This window comes from Gymnoscopelus microlampas (assembly GCF_963454915.1).
Source record: "Gymnoscopelus microlampas genome assembly, chromosome: 17".
NCBI classification, from domain to species: domain Eukaryota; kingdom Metazoa; phylum Chordata; class Actinopteri; order Myctophiformes; family Myctophidae; genus Gymnoscopelus; species Gymnoscopelus microlampas.
This window is the reverse complement of record NC_139954.1, coordinates 22,730,214-22,747,405: the sequence shown is the minus strand read 5'-3', so window position 1 is coordinate 22,747,405 and position 17,192 is coordinate 22,730,214. Positions and strand designations below refer to the sequence as shown.

Genomic DNA, 17,192 nt, shown 5'->3' with positions numbered 1-17,192 from the left:
TACGCCATAAATAAGGTGTATTGAACTTTCATTGCAATATGTCATAATTTGAACAATGTATAAATTAATTTAAAAAATCTGTCACTTATCCAAGGGGCAATAAATAAATGTGGGATTGTCGAAAATGTTATATTATTACTAGCTGAATCATGGCACTGCTCTCATTTGACCTTAATCCTGGGGCTGGGCTGCAAAACTCTATCTATTGGCTGTCACAGCATTGTAAACGGCAAACTGGTCTTGGATACAAAATGTTACTTTTCATTTATCCTTTTGATAACTATAACCAATTTGAGCACAATATCTAGAGATAAAAATAATAGTAGGCTATATGACCAATGATTTGTAGCCTAGCCTGTTTATATGCCAAGCATTCGTTTTATTTTCTTTTTTCCAATTTTTAATGTAACTAAGTATGTGCAAAAAAACTACAAATAAAGTCAACCAAACGTTACATGACTTCAACCAATCAGAAACGCGGCCAGTCAATCCCAGCAAGATTGTGTGAGGATGCATTCAGCTGCTGTTGTATTTTTGAAAAGCAAAACCTCTCTGGCTGAAGAAGACAGATATATCAGCGCTGGCTGGAAGATACTGCAATCAAGGGAAATGGATATAGTTGTTAGAAATAATCTATAAAGAGTAACACGTAACGGTATCTATGGTTTGAACATATGATTTATGATCATCCGGATAGGATACACAAATCTGCCTTGCATGCATCTCAGTGGCTGTCCCCCGACAACAGTAGCAAGCTATTGCTAATGTTTGCATAGCATGTTTGTTTTTCATTGATAAGCCAATGTTATTTGACCAGCGCACGGACTGCGTTATCATCAAGAACCATATCCCTATGTAAAGGCCTTTTGTTTGCCTATTTACTGCAAATATATCTCTGGATACACACATTGCATCAATGGCTTCTTTGCTGAGTTACTTCAGTGGTCCCGAAGAACTGGAGGATGCGAATCATGCTCGGGACTTGATGCAAGGATTGAAATTACTGTACGACTCTCGACTTCTCGCTGATGTTACTATCGGAGTGAAGAGCGATGAGTCCCTCGTCCATGGCACTCAGTCCGGGAAATGTGACATTGAAAAACTTTTCCTGTGTAACCGCAATATACTCGCTGCTGCCAGTCCTTATTTCAAAAGCATGTTCACCGGTGGCTTAAATGAGAGTATGCAGGAAAAGGTGATCATTTGTGGGGTAGACGCCGAATCCATGTCTGTGATCATAGATTACTGTTACACAGGGAAAGTCAGAATTACAGAGGGCAACGTCCAGAGGCTTTATTCAGCTGCCAATATGCTGCAACTTGACTATGTCAGGCAAGCATGCTCAAGTTTTATGTCAAGGAGGCTGGACCTCTCAAATTGTGTGGGAATTCTAAAATTTGCTGACACCTATGGCAACCCAGAGTTAAAGGGCAAAGCTCAAGCCTTTATAGCCAGGAACTTCTGTCAGCTTTGTAGTGGGAGGGAGCTTTGTGAGCTTGACTTGATACAGCTGAAGGAGATACTGTCTCTGGACACCTTAGATGTGGATTGTGAAAGGAAGGTGTGCTCAGCTGCCCTACAGTGGATTGAGGCCAATGTACGAGAGGAAAATGAAGATGCTCTGCAAGTACTCAGGTGTGTACGCTGGGACTTGTTTAATGAGAAAGATAAAGCTTACATCGAGGAACGCATGGCTATTCCTGTCATAGAGAAATACCTGGCACATTTCATTAACAGGTCGGCAGAGGAAAGCCAGGGTATGTCTGCAAAAGTGCACATACCAAAACACAGAATAGGAGTGAGTGCAAAGGAAATGATCCTCTTCTTTGGCCTACCAAATGACAACATAATGTGCTGTGACCCTTACTCAGAGGAGCTCTACTTCATGGCCCCGCCTCTTGTGGACCTCAGCACGCAGGACTACAAGCGTTCGACCATGGAGTCCTTGATCGCCTGTGCCACACCTGAACACAACCTGTACCTAGCCTCACACCTCTCCAAGCACTTCTGGGTCTACAACCCTGTATTGAACAGCTGGCAGGAGTTGGCAGAGAGGCCTCTGGGAAGGATGCACTCTGGGATGGGCTATCTCAATGGCCATGTGTACATCCTGGGCGGCAGAAACCCTGTGACAGACGTCAGACTGAAGGAGGTAGAGTGTTACAGTGTCCAGAGGAACCAGTGGACGTTTGTGGCCCCTCTGCCCCACTCTCTGGGCAAGATGCAAGTGGTGTCGCTGAACGATCACCTGTATGTGGTGAACAAACGGCGACTGCTTTGCTACGACCCCAAAAGGAATCGCTGGCGCCACCTTGGCTCGCTGAGGAGAGACAAGCTTCACAAGGCCTGCATCTTTCAGGACCAGATCATCTGCGTGTGCGATATCCCCGTGGTGAAGGCCTACAGCCCGACCCGGGGGGAATGGAAGAGGATGGGGGACATTCCTATCGATAGCCGTGCTCTGAACTACCAGGTGATTCAGCACAACGGCAAGCTGCTTCTACTCACTCAGACCTTACTGCAACACAATAAGAACAGGGTCCTCATCCATGAATACGACCAAACCAAGGACAACTGGAAAAATGTTATGGCAGTGTATGTGTCCTCATTGGGACCCGTATGTGTTTCAACTCGTGTGTACCCAGCGTGTTTGGGTTCTGCACACAGCTTCTCCACTGAGGAGGATGATGACAGCGGCTCCAGTGCTGACTGGGAATTTTATGGGATGACCGATGCAGTCTCAGATTCTGGAAGCTCCAGTTCCTTCTCAGATGAGAATTGGTAGCAAGCATTCTAATTGTGTCAAAGGATGTCTCAAAGGAATTTCTGTGTTCTGTATGCCAAGAAAAAAGAATGGTGATGCTATTGCTATTTAAGATTCAGTATTAAAAATTACAATTTACTGTGAAGACATAAATCTTTTTTTTATTTTTACTTCAGATAGGTTAGTGTATAGAGAGACAGGAAACCAAGGACAGAGAGAGAGAGAGACAGATTTGAACACGGGTTCTCATGCTTGCTAAGAGTTTATGGTCTGCACTAACTGGTTGAGCCAAGTTCAGCCAAACCTTGTTTATTTCTCTAACAGTTAGGCTAGTCATTTATGTCTCAGTTAAATTATTCTATCACACTTATTATCTGTATTACTTGAATTTACCATTATTTCATATAATCTATTGGCAGCAAATGTCAAGAGGGCTCTGGGCATATTTTCTTAACTTTGGTGCACCCATTTAAGTATGACGCTAACATAATTTACTAGGGGTTTGAAATCGGCTATTCTTTCTGCCGTTGACATGTTAAGAGTAAGACGTCACTCAAAGCCAGAGTTGTGAAATCTACTGTATCAAAAAGTAGAAGCCATGTACTGTACACAGTAAAATCCCCAGTGTTAATAAGTAATCATTACATTTGTGCACTACAAATGGAGTTACAAATGGATAAATGAACACTGAGGATTTTATGATATGCTGACTCAGGTTAGGCTTCAGCAAGAGCCAGTATGCCATGATTAAAAAGGTTTTTAAGAATGTAGATTGAAATCAGTGTTGTGTGAAGATTGTGCATTTTTTATGGTTATAGTATTTGTGGAAATATTGTTATGTATGTGTGAATTCATTTAAATGTAATCACTGTACTTCTTTTCAGTGAAATGGGCCGAGAAACCCCACACAGAGTGTAACTATGTTTTGTAAAGATTCCTTTAGATGCAATCAAAGCATTTTGCTGTAGATAATAAATGAACGGTACTCCATTTTACTTTTAACAGATTTATACACAGTTTTTATTTACTGTGGTAATTTTTATATGGTGGATTACAAATCATAGTATTGAATTTGTGTGTGTGTGTGCGCGCGCGGGGTGGGGTGGGGGGTTGTGTCACATTCTACTCGAACTCAAAGAGGGCTTCAAGTCATTATTCAACTCAAGGTTACTAAAATTGGGATATTTCCTCTCTCCCATATCAAAATAGACATGGTTTATATTGCTGTTTTGTAGTGTAAAATAAATGGATTGCAACTTTAAAGAAATTGACTACTGTGGACCTGTGGTTTTCTGTATTCCAGTAAAGCGGCATCTAGTGCCATCTACTGGTGGTTATTCACTACAATATATACAGCTCATTGAGCTAGCTATAACAGCGATATCAGTGGTGGAAAAGTACTCAAATCTTTTAATATAGTAAAATGATTGATACTACAATTTAGAAATACTCTCACACGTACAAGTTTGGTATTCAAAATAAGAGTAAAAGTACAAAAGTGTTGGCATGACAATGTACTTAAAGTACCAAAAGTAAAAGTACTTAATATGCACAATGTCCCATTTCACAAGTGTATTAAAATGTATAAAAAATCTTTGAAAATAGCAGATCTACACGCTCACAACGCGTAGGGCTGAAGTGGTTAATGTATGTTTTGTAATAATCCAAATCTACAAAGTAACTAGTAAATAAAGTTCAAATAATTGTAGTGGAGTAAAAGTACAACCTTTGCCTTGAGATGTAGTGGAGTAGAAGTACAATTATAGAAAAATGGAAATACTCCAGTAAAGTAAAAGTACCTGAAAATTGTAGTCGAGTACAGTACTTGAGTAAATGTACTTAGTTACTTTCCACCACTGAGCTTGATAGGGTTACACATTCTCGCGGTGTTACGGTGTACTGTATTGAAAAATGAGCGATGGCAATAGAAAACAAGCCCGGCGAAGAATTTCACACAGTTTTCAACCGAAACGATTCCTTAGAATTGTCATCGCAGCGCGAATATGAGAGTCTGCAGGCTAGAATTTTCAAAATCATAGTAATAGGTGATTCTAACGTTGGAAAGACATGTTTGACTTATAGGTTCTGTGGAGGTGCTTTCCTCAAAAATCCAGAAGCCACAATCGGGGTTGATTTCAGAGAGAGGACACTACAGCTCGATGGGGAAAGTATCAAGGTAAGCAAAGCGAAGAATAATGATGATCCATGTATTTGGCATTCTATGCCTTTAGGCTACGTTAATAACCGGACACGCAGAAGAACGGTATACACAATTAATGATGGTCGTCATCAGCCGACCTGTGCGCGGTACGGTTCTCATTTAGACATTAAGGAACATCGAGCCATTGAATGTCTATGGCCAAACATATCATTGGGAAATTCCACTTTAAAGTGACCCTTGACAGAAACATTTATTAGACCGCTGTGGAGATTAAAAATGAGCGTTGGAATGAGCCTTAGTACCGTTACTTTTCTTTGCTTGAAAACGAGACTGAATGATGGAGGCTGGCCTAGTCTAGCCATTTTCACATTTTGCCTGCCTTTTTTTTGTGGGACAGTTTGCTTTGTCACATCTGCCCCTCCCTCAAAAATGTACCTTCATTTATATTTCAGGAATTTGTAATAGTAATCCCTAGTTTGTTTTATCACCATGCTAAGGCTACTCACTACAGAACTACAGCATTGGGGTATTGGCCACAATGGAGAAGCATCTGTTGACTTGAGGGTTTTGATTGATTGATTGCATACTTTATTTAGAAGTTTGCAGAAAAAAGCACATGAAAGTACAGTTTAACTACACGGTCAACTAAATAGGATTGAAAAGCCCATGAAAGCCTAATAGCTTGTTTCAAATGGGGTCCCTTCAATTCATAGTGACATTAAATGACAGACAGATATACACTACTATGCAGAACATCATATAAACAGTTTAAATAAGAACAGAAAAATAAGAAAAACTTATTATGAAAAAAATATGTACAGTTAAAAGTTGGGGTGGGGGTAAGGTTATGAGTTTTACAGGGGCCAGTTTTGAATTGCAGCTACCTGAAGGTACTCTTTTAAGACAATGGTTCACATCTCACATCTTCGATTATACTCAAACTGAAGAGGAGAAAGACATGTTTGGAAGATGTGATAACAAACATGGGGATGTAAGAACACTATTGTTTGACACTTAGAGTAGGTACTTACAAGCCTACCTAAACCGTTCAGGGTAATGCTTATAATTTGTATCTGACATTTCAGCTGCAGATCTGGGATACGGCAGGCCAGGAGCGCTTCAGGAAAAGCATGGTGGAACACTACTACCGCAGTGTCCATGCTGTCATCTTTGTCTATGATGTGACCAGCCTCTCCTCCTTCGAAAGCCTCCCTGAATGGATTGATGAGTGCCGGCGACACGCTGTGTGTGAGTCTGTGCCTCGCATCCTGGTGGGCAACAAGTGTGACCTGAGGGACCTGAGGGAGGTGCCCACGTCATCAGCTCAACGACTGGCGGACAGCTACAACTTCCCAATGTTTGAGACTTCTGCCAAGGAGCCTGCTGAGAAAGAGCATGTAGATGCTATCTTTCTGACACTGGCCTACAGGTTGAAGAGCCATAAGCCCCTGAGACTGAAACAGCCCAGTGAGAGCAATATCAGGGAACTGTGGAATGAAAGAGAACAAGGGTCAGAGACTTGTCAGTGCTGAACTTCAGTTGTGTCACAGAATGTCTCTGGGAATGTTCTTTCTTGTATAACCATAATGGTGCTTGTGAAAGCAGTGTGGAAGAGGGGTCCATAACTGAGAATGTTTTGATCAGAAAATATGATAGGTAACAGGACAAGTGGAAAGCTTGCTGCTGAATTTAACTAATTTACCCACAGGCTGTAGGGTACCAAGTGAGACAGTATTATGAGTTTGCACAGTGTGAAATTGACAATTCAGGTACATGCATGTGAAGTAAATGCAACTCAATCTGCAAATGAATTCACGTTGAATCAAACCATGTAGCATTGATTGCAGTATGTTGCACTATTTTATGTATGTAGACAAATGATAAGCAACCATTTAGCAGAGCTATTGCTCAACTATTCATTGCAGGCAGTGAATACAAGGGAAAATACATTACATAAAGAATAAAGGGACCAATATAAAGGCCAAAATGTAACTGTGAAGAAAAACAAGCTATCATTCTGCAAATCTATGAAACTGATCATAGATTTTTTTAAGAAAACACTTGGTAAGCATGATTTTATTATGCTGTTGTGGAAACAACACTATACTAAATTAAATGCTAATATAAGCTAGCTATTTTTTGTATGACTAGACATTGGCTCTACATGCACATGCAGACAGAGCATTTCAAAACTGGATTAATAGCAAATTGAGAACTTGTGGCTGTCCAGGACCAATTAGATCTTGGGCTCACATGAAAGTTGCATGATGATCAACTAAATATTTGGGTGGGGTGAGTAGGGGTTGTCTGAGACTGACAGATAAATGTTTTGCATGTGTGCTATACCTTAAAAAGAGTATGGAAATTTGATACAAAATTGAGATAAATGAAAATAAAGATAGTTTTATCAACATTATGTAATTATTTAGACTACTGGTTGCAAATGTGATCTTTGTTTTGTAACAAACTGATGAGGATAGGGAGCCTAAACAAGCGAATGTGGTAAGAAAACAGCATTTGCTGCCTTAGGTTTTAATGAAAATATATTCACAGTACAAGGGTTTTGTGATTTAGATTTCTCTACACCCCCTGTGTATCTTCTATATAATAACCTGTACGATGCTGGGTACCGATACATAATGTGTATATGTTTAGGGAACAGTTATTTAAATCCCTTGAATGGGATTGAACGGCAGAGAAACCCCATTGCTAACAAACCTGCGCCCACTGCTTTGAAATCCGACTGTCCTAAAGTCTTTGTATTGGTTCTGCAATGAATTTCTTTAAAAGCTCCAAATTGTTCCCACACAGTTTTTGGCCATTCATTGAATTTAAGTAGATCTATGATATCGGGCTATGTGAGACTGGTAGTTTAAGAATTTATAAGAATTTAGTGTTCCTAATGTTCCTATATTTTAGGGGCACTAAATCCACTAATATGAAAACAACAAGACAGGGTCATAAACAGCATGGCTTCCCATATTGATGACATCAGTCTTGCCCAAATATGGAAGGATCAGGGATGGTGGATCTGAGATTATGAATTCACAAAATTCACGAGAAATAGACAGACAACCCGTAAGCAACTAGAGAAAGTGATCCTCGGAGCACAGGTCTCCGCCAGGTCAGGTAGGTTATTCTTGCCCAGCAATGTTCAGAATTCAGTCATTAGAGGTGAGTTGAATCTGTAGAAGTTGAGGGATTAATGTTGTTTAAGTTATTGTACACAATATGACACAATATGTTGATTTGTGGGAGATGCCAATCTTAGCCAATCACGATGGACTAAAAAATAGGCCAATGTGAAAAGAGTGTCATTTCTTCCTCAGCCTTTCACGGCAATCGGACCCTGCGCCCCATGATTTGAGGCATTTTGTTCAAAAGGGAACCACTCCTGCCAATCTTAGCCGTCTTGATCACATGACTATAGAGATAATGTGTACCGATTTGATGTTTGGACAAAATTTGTAATATTAAAAAAAGTTTAGCAAAAATCAGCCTGCTGGTGGCGCTATAATAGGCCAATGTGAAAAGGGTGGCATTTCTTCCTTGGCTTAGTGGGAATGTACGTGCAAAGTTTCACGACAATCGGACACTGCGCTCATGATTTGACGCATTTTGTTCAAAACGAGCCAACATTTATAAGATTAGATACCAATCTTAGCCAATCAAGATGGAATCTGAAAAATCGGACAGATCCGTCTTGATCACGACTATAGAGATAGTGTGAACTGATTTGCGTGATGTTTGGACAAAATCTGCAGGAGTAATATCAAAACATGTGTTTTAAAAAATCTGCCTCCTGGTGGCGCTATAAAAGGCCACTGTGAAAAATGCAGGGCAGAGGTTTTTCCTTGGCCTCTAGGGAGTGTGCCGTGCGTGCAAAGTCTCACGTCACCGGTCCAGTTATAGGTAAAATTGCGAATCAGCCTGGTATAGGCCATGAGGCTGATTAGAAAAATGGAGGGTGGCATTTCTTCCTCGGCCTAGTGGGAACGGACCACTCCTTCAAACATTGGAAGACAATCTTAGCTAATCAGGATGGAATGTGAAAATTGGACAGATCCATCTTGATCAAATGACTATAGACATAGAGACTGTGTACCGATTAGCGAGATGTTTGGACAAAATCTGTAGGAGAAATATTAAAAAGTTTTAGTAAAAATCTGCAAAATAAAATTGTTGATCTACAAGCTCACAATGCATTGCATCCATGTGTTATTTGCGCGACAAAACAACATTTTGTAAACAATATCCACAGTAGCTCATTAAATGTGAGACACTGTACACAGACTACATTTCTCCTCTACTTAATTGCATAAAATATTCGAAGATGTTACTCTGTGGGGAATGCTCAGAAGATCTGGGGACATCTGTCTCACCAATTCGTCCAATCTCATAAGCTGCAAGCCTTTTGGTGTCACCTGACTTTTCTGCTAAAGCTATCAAGAGTGACTTTCCCCTGTCCTTCTCTTCGGTGTGGTGAAGCCGGGGGATGTGGGGTGGGGGTGTGTATGAAGCTTAGGCCATTTAGAACCCTACTACAGTTTTGGAAATCTTAAAAGTCTCCAACGATTGCTGTGGTTGAATGAAATAGGAATTACATTTAATTTGGAGATAATACGATTTTTTTTGTCAAACAGAGAAGGCATCTTTCCGAAAATCTGGTCACCTGTCTAACTAAGGTGAGTGAGTGATGGTCTAACGGTTCATCTGTGTCATTGGACAGTATCTGGTAACCTATGTGATATGCAATACCTTATTTGTGTAACTTCTCTTTTGATGTGGCACCACCAACTTTCTTTTTATTTTGTTGTCTTTTTTTCTTTATCATCGGAGCGTCTCTCCCTGGGACGGTGCCGTTCACCAGTGCTACCACGGCAGCAGTGACCGGGGACGGTGCAGCAGTAGGCTTGGCCTCAGCTGTGTTCTGAGTGGCTCTTGCTGGGTCGGAGCCACTCACCAGTGCTACCACGGCAGCAGTGACCGGGGACGTTGCAGCAGTAGGCTTCGCCTCATCCTTGTTCGAAGTGTCTCTCCCTTGGTCGGCGCCATTCACTGCCTCTACCATGGCAGCAGCGACCGGGGATGGTGCAGCTGTAGGCTTCACCTTAGTGATGTTCTGAGTCTTCATTTGCTGTCCACCAAATCTCTCCTTCAAAGCCTCAATCTGGTCTGCCTCTAGTTTCTGGAACAAAGGACTGACAGTGCCAATGCGGTGGTTAGCCGCCAGGGTACATACAAAGCTGCCTGTACCTTGCATAATGGTGGCGATGCAAGACTGAGGGACATTGAACTGGTCACTAATGTTTTGGCTGACTGTTGGCATGTATGGTAACAGCATCACGGACAGCAAGCATGCAACATTCACAGACACACCCGTCACTGTACCTGCACGTTTCCTATCTGTGTCTGCTCCTTTGATCTTCTTCCAGGGCTGGTTGACCTGGATGTACTGGTTGCCAAGGCGAGAGATGTTAAGGATGTTTTTCAAAGCATCACGAATTTTGACTTTGTCCATGAGCTTGATGTACTGGTGCAGCTCCCTACCCACCTGGGCCAGCAGCTTCCTGTCCTCCTGCTGCAGGTCCATAACGGGTACACAGCCCTCAAAGAATTTACTGACAAACATCCCTGATCTGTTAATGAAGTTTCCCAGATTATTAAGAAGCTCAGAGTTGTGTTTCAGAGCCATGTCAGTCCAGTCAAAGGCTGAATCCTGGCCCTCAGGACGCAGGTACAGCAGGTAGAATCGCCAAATGTCCGAGGAGATGCCGGTGTCTTTCGCCATGTCCCCAAACACACCCACGCCACGGCTCTTGGAGAACTTGGTGTCTTCATAGTTCAGATACTCAGTGGCAATGAGGTGGTTGACCAGAGTATAGTTGTCTTGAGCTCCCAGCAGGGAGCATGGGAACACCACGCTGTGAAACGGCACGTTGTCTTTGGCCATGAAGTTGTACAGCTCCACTTGCTGAGGATTCTTCCACCACTTCTCCCATTGGTCTGTGTAATTGGCTGTGATAGACAGGTAGCCAATAGGGGCATCAAACCACACATAGAACACCTTCTCTGCAAAGTCAGGGTGAGGTACTGGTGTTCCCCACTTCAGGTCCCTGGTGATACAGCGTGGTTTGAGTCCATCCCTCAGCCAGGATCGGGTGATCTGTATGGCATTGGCTGTCCAGTCTCCTGTACTGGCCAACTTGTCCAGTGGCAGCGACTCCTCCAACTGGTTCTCCAACTTGGGTAGGTCGAGAAACAGGTGTTTTGAGGAACGGATGACAGGCGTCTGCCGGCATACTTTACACTGGGGATCCCGCCAGGTCAGGTAGGTTATTCTTGCCCAGCAATGTTCAGAATTCAGTCATTAGAGGTGAGTTGAATCTGTAGAAGTTGAGGGATTAATGTTGTTTAAGTTATTGTACACAATATGACACAATATGTTGATTTGTGGGAGATGCCAATCTTAGCCAATCACGATGGACTAAAAAATAGGCCAATGTGAAAAGAGTGTCATTTCTTCCTCAGCCTTTCACGGCAATCGGACCCTGCGCCCCATGATTTGAGGCATTTTGTTCAAAAGGGAACCACTCCTGCCAATCTTAGCCGTCTTGATCACATGACTATAGAGATAATGTGTACCGATTTGATGTTTGGACAAAATTTGTAATATTAAAAAAAGTTTAGCAAAAATCAGCCTGCTGGTGGCGCTATAATAGGCCAATGTGAAAAGGGTGGCATTTCTTCCTTGGCTTAGTGGGAATGTACGTGCAAAGTTTCACGACAATCGGACACTGCGCTCATGATTTGACGCATTTTGTTCAAAACGAGCCAACATTTATAAGATTAGATACCAATCTTAGCCAATCAAGATGGAATCTGAAAAATCGGACAGATCCGTCTTGATCACGACTATAGAGATAGTGTGAACTGATTTGCGTGATGTTTGGACAAAATCTGCAGGAGTAATATCAAAACATGTGTTTTAAAAAATCTGCCTCCTGGTGGCGCTATAAAAGGCCACTGTGAAAAATGCAGGGCAGAGGTTTTTCCTTGGCCTCTAGGGAGTGTGCCGTGCGTGCAAAGTCTCACGTCACCGGTCCAGTTATAGGTAAAATTGCGAATCAGCCTGGTATAGGCCATGAGGCTGATTAGAAAAATGGAGGGTGGCATTTCTTCCTCGGCCTAGTGGGAACGGACCACTCCTTCAAACATTGGAAGACAATCTTAGCTAATCAGGATGGAATGTGAAAATTGGACAGATCCATCTTGATCAAATGACTATAGACATAGAGACTGTGTACCGATTAGCGAGATGTTTGGACAAAATCTGTAGGAGAAATATTAAAAAGTTTTAGTAAAAATCTGCAAAATAAAATTGTTGATCTACAAGCTCACAATGCATTGCATCCATGTGTTATTTGCGCGACAAAACAACATTTTGTAAACAATATCCACAGTAGCTCATTAAATGTGAGACACTGTACACAGACTACATTTCTCCTCTACTTAATTGCATAAAATATTCGAAGATGTTACTCTGTGGGGAATGCTCAGAAGATCTGGGGACATCTGTCTCACCAATTCGTCCAATCTCATAAGCTGCAAGCCTTTTGGTGTCACCTGACTTTTCTGCTAAAGCTATCAAGAGTGACTTTCCCCTGTCCTTCTCTTCGGTGTGGTGAAGCCGGGGGATGTGGGGTGGGGGTGTGTATGAAGCTTAGGCCATTTAGAACCCTACTACAGTTTTGGAAATCTTAAAAGTCTCCAACGATTGCTGTGGTTGAATGAAATAGGAATTACATTTAATTTGGAGATAATACGATTTTTTTTGTCAAACAGAGAAGGCATCTTTCCGAAAATCTGGTCACCTGTCTAACTAAGGTGAGTGAGTGATGGTCTAACGGTTCATCTGTGTCATTGGACAGTATCTGGTAACCTATGTGATATGCAATACCTTATTTGTGTAACTTCTCTTTTGATGTGGCACCACCAACTTTCTTTTTATTTTGTTGTCTTTTTTTCTTTATCATCGGAGCGTCTCTCCCTGGGACGGTGCCGTTCACCAGTGCTACCACGGCAGCAGTGACCGGGGACGGTGCAGCAGTAGGCTTGGCCTCAGCTGTGTTCTGAGTGGCTCTTGCTGGGTCGGAGCCACTCACCAGTGCTACCACGGCAGCAGTGACCGGGGACGTTGCAGCAGTAGGCTTCGCCTCATCCTTGTTCGAAGTGTCTCTCCCTTGGTCGGCGCCATTCACTGCCTCTACCATGGCAGCAGCGACCGGGGATGGTGCAGCTGTAGGCTTCACCTTAGTGATGTTCTGAGTCTTCATTTGCTGTCCACCAAATCTCTCCTTCAAAGCCTCAATCTGGTCTGCCTCTAGTTTCTGGAACAAAGGACTGACAGTGCCAATGCGGTGGTTAGCCGCCAGGGTACATACAAAGCTGCCTGTACCTTGCATAATGGTGGCGATGCAAGACTGAGGGACATTGAACTGGTCACTAATGTTTTGGCTGACTGTTGGCATGTATGGTAACAGCATCACGGACAGCAAGCATGCAACATTCACAGACACACCCGTCACTGTACCTGCACGTTTCCTATCTGTGTCTGCTCCTTTGATCTTCTTCCAGGGCTGGTTGACCTGGATGTACTGGTTGCCAAGGCGAGAGATGTTAAGGATGTTTTTCAAAGCATCACGAATTTTGACTTTGTCCATGAGCTTGATGTACTGGTGCAGCTCCCTACCCACCTGGGCCAGCAGCTTCCTGTCCTCCTGCTGCAGGTCCATAACGGGTACACAGCCCTCAAAGAATTTACTGACAAACATCCCTGATCTGTTAATGAAGTTTCCCAGATTATTAAGAAGCTCAGAGTTGTGTTTCAGAGCCATGTCAGTCCAGTCAAAGGCTGAATCCTGGCCCTCAGGACGCAGGTACAGCAGGTAGAATCGCCAAATGTCCGAGGAGATGCCGGTGTCTTTCGCCATGTCCCCAAACACACCCACGCCACGGCTCTTGGAGAACTTGGTGTCTTCATAGTTCAGATACTCAGTGGCAATGAGGTGGTTGACCAGAGTATAGTTGTCTTGAGCTCCCAGCAGGGAGCATGGGAACACCACGCTGTGAAACGGCACGTTGTCTTTGGCCATGAAGTTGTACAGCTCCACTTGCTGAGGATTCTTCCACCACTTCTCCCATTGGTCTGTGTAATTGGCTGTGATAGACAGGTAGCCAATAGGGGCATCAAACCACACATAGAACACCTTCTCTGCAAAGTCAGGGTGAGGTACTGGTGTTCCCCACTTCAGGTCCCTGGTGATACAGCGTGGTTTGAGTCCATCCCTCAGCCAGGATCGGGTGATCTGTATGGCATTGGCTGTCCAGTCTCCTGTACTGGCCAACTTGTCCAGTGGCAGCGACTCCTCCAACTGGTTCTCCAACTTGGGTAGGTCGAGAAACAGGTGTTTTGAGGAACGGATGACAGGCGTCTGCCGGCATACTTTACACTGGGGATCCCTGAGCTCTACAGCATTGATGAGCCGACCACACTTGTCGCACTGGTCCCCACGGGCCTCTGGGTAGCTACAGTGAGGACAGACACCCTCCACAAAGCGATCGGCTAGGAAACTCTGGCATTTTTCACAGTGTAGCTGTTCTACTGTGTCCTCCACAAGGAAACCTCTCTCGTAGAGCCGCCAGAAAATGTTATGAGCAATTTTTGTGTGCTGCTCCGTGGTGGTTCGGCCGAAAAAGTCAAAGTCGATCTGGAACCACTTGTAGATGCTGGAGTGGACGGCATGGTACTTGTCACAGATCTGCTGGGGTGTCAAGTTCTCCTCTCTGGCCTTGTTTTCAGTGGCTGTGCCGTACTCGTCTGTACCACACACAAACAGCAGGTTCCAGCCTCGCAGACGACCAAACCTGGCAAAGACATCAGCACTGAGAACACAGCCAATGATGTTGCCCAGATGAGGGACGTTGTTGACATAAGGCAAAGCACTGGTCACCAGGATGTTACGTTTACCCTCCTGAGGCAGAATGGGGTGTTGTCTCTCTGTGGTCAATGTGCAGTTGTTCAGTTGTTTACTCCATGTTAGGGCAGCTGACTCCATCTCCTCCTCTGAGATATGACATTCCCCTTCCGTACCCTCAGTGGTGCTGCTGCTGCTTTGTGGCTGCTGGGTGTCTCTGCACTGGGCCTCAAGGCCCCTTCCCTGCAGTATCTTATGAGATGCAGTCTGGCAGGCCTGCAAACCAGCCACACGGTCAAACCAGGCCTGCACTGACTTGTGTGCACCTGTTATTCGGACAGAGGAGTCACACAGAACAGGATGCAACGATGCCCACAGAACAATATCAGTGACTGAAACAGCTTCTGCAGTTAAATATGGAGTAGTCATCTTGCTCAGGCTTTGGTCCAGATAGTTGAGGAGTCCCTGGAGGCACTTGGATGCCTCTGTAACTTTTCCTTTTCCTTGCAGCACAGCCGTGTGGAGGGCCTCCATCAGCGTCGGTTGAAGCTTGGAGGCTTCCCATTCAAGCCATTGATTGCAGAGGTCATTGGATTGCTGTCCGCTCATATCAAATATGTACTGGCAAATGGCATTTGAACTGAAGAGCCATGATCCACTGGGCAGAAGCATGGCTGGCAGAGCTGGACCACTGAGGAAGGGTACTACTCTCTTGTCGGGGTTGACATATTGAACATCACATTGGACTCCAGTCAGATGTAGTGCAGCTAGCGCCTTCAGGCAATGTGGATTGCCTTCACTTACAAAGAGTTCCATTGGTATTTTGCTATATTTAACTGGTTTGGAGAGTGATTTAAAAGCTTGTATAATTTTAAATTACTAAAGTAAAAACGAATAACCTTACCCGTAAATGCTAGATATTGTGATTGTGCTTTGCCTTTTAAAGGCCATATTTATCAGCACCGTAAAGGGGCATCCCAAAGGGCAAGTTGTGACATGTGCAACCTGCTCAGCTGGCGTTTAGTTACCTATGGCAACGGTAAACAATGGGGAATATTTCTCAATGCGGAGGGCTGAAATTTTAACGCCATGAACACTAGCCTACTAAGTACTAACCCATAGGTCTTATTTTTATGCTGGACCGATCAGCGCCAAAAAACGTTGGCCTACTAGCCAAGAAAGTACTTTGCCACACAGTGTATATTTTTTAAATATTTAACTTTTGTAATGGAAGTCAATGGCGGTCGGATCAGGCTGAAAACTTGCCCAAATATGGCGTAATACGTCATAGGAGTATCTATGACGTAGTCTTAGAGAAGTCTGAGATCCACATGAAGCCCCGCTTGGCTACAGGGGAGCTATTGTGCTTATGAGCTTCAAGCAATAGCAAGACCACTTGTCAATCAGTGTCCTACCCAACACCAGGGTCTACATTTCTCAATGGAAGAGTAAGGAGACCACCTCTAACCCCTGTAGCCTACAATTTACAATTTATGCATTTAGCAGACACTCTTAATCCAGAGCGATTTACATTAAGCAAGGACAACACAAGGTAATACATCAAATGCATAGAAATAGTAATCTAATAATAAACTAATACATAAGTAAACCAAGAATCTAATTACAAACTAATACATAAGTAAACCAATAATCTATCATCAGCCTGTACATTGAAACTATACACACTATAGGATGCCAGGTCAACAATGACCTGGCATCTGTCTACATAACATGCTATCTAAGTTTGTAATTACATTTTAGCCTTTGCATAAGCATGCAAGGTCGTCAAGGCTAGGGCAAGTGCTGTGGCAAGTGCTACGGGCTGAGATGGAGTCTGCAGAGGTGAGTCTTCAGATTACGGCAGAAGATTGGGAGTGAGTCTGCAGTTCTAATTGCAATGGGGAGTTCATTCCACAGTTTGGGAGCCAGAAGGGAGAAGAGTCTGGGACGTATGGAGTGTTGTCCCGGATGTTTTAGTGAAGGTTCTGACTGTCTGACAGCTTCCCTGTGGTAGCTGATCTGAGAGAGCGGCGGGGGGGAGGGGGGTTGTAGGGTTGGATCAGGCTTTGAAGATATGGGGGTGCCATACATTTGGTTACCTTGTAGGCCAACATCAGTGTTTTGTACTCTTTGCGGTCAGTAACTGGGAGCCAATGGAGGGAGCGGAGAAGGGGGGAGACATGTGAACATTTTGGCTGGTTGAAGACCAAGCCTGCTGCGGCATTCTGGATCATTTGGAGAGTATCCAAATGAGTGCACACATGCCGGGAATAGCCTAGATGTACAAGTT

At 43.6% G+C, this 17,192-nt stretch overlaps 4 protein-coding genes across 4 annotated transcripts; 2 read left to right on the top strand and 2 right to left on the bottom strand.

The window, feature by feature from the left end:
* The first annotated feature begins 556 nt into the window (after nt 1-556).
* Nucleotides 557-3,744, top strand: kbtbd7 (kelch repeat and BTB (POZ) domain containing 7). The gene has a single exon (XM_084084408.1). It carries the CDS (start codon nt 917-919, stop codon nt 2,783-2,785), a length of 1,869 nt encoding a protein of 622 aa, XP_083940534.1. The 5' UTR covers nt 557-916; the 3' UTR covers nt 2,786-3,744.
* Nucleotides 3,745-4,682: 938 nt separating this feature from the next.
* Nucleotides 4,683-6,522, top strand: LOC311064699 (ras-related protein Rab-33B; the record flags this gene model as incomplete). The annotated part of the gene is made up of 2 exons (XM_084084612.1): nt 4,683-4,940; nt 6,011-6,522. The coding sequence occupies 2 exons, from the start codon at nt 4,683-4,685 to the stop codon at nt 6,455-6,457; spliced, it is 705 nt and encodes a 234-aa protein (XP_083940738.1). The 3' UTR covers nt 6,458-6,522.
* Nucleotides 6,523-9,684: 3,162 nt separating this feature from the next.
* LOC311064362 (methionine--tRNA ligase, cytoplasmic-like) lies at nt 9,685-12,779 on the bottom strand (the record flags this gene model as incomplete). The annotated part of the gene is made up of 2 exons (XM_084084193.1): nt 9,685-11,266; nt 12,769-12,779. The coding sequence occupies 2 exons, from the start codon at nt 12,777-12,779 to the stop codon at nt 9,685-9,687; spliced, it is 1,593 nt and encodes a 530-aa protein (XP_083940319.1).
* A 107-nt stretch (nt 12,780-12,886) lies between these two features.
* LOC311064361 (methionine--tRNA ligase, cytoplasmic-like) lies at nt 12,887-15,718 on the bottom strand (the record flags this gene model as incomplete). Its single annotated transcript, XM_084084192.1, has 1 exon — nt 12,887-15,718. One exon carries the CDS (start codon nt 15,716-15,718, stop codon nt 12,887-12,889), a length of 2,832 nt encoding a protein of 943 aa, XP_083940318.1.
* Nucleotides 15,719-17,192: the final 1,474 nt, after the last annotated feature.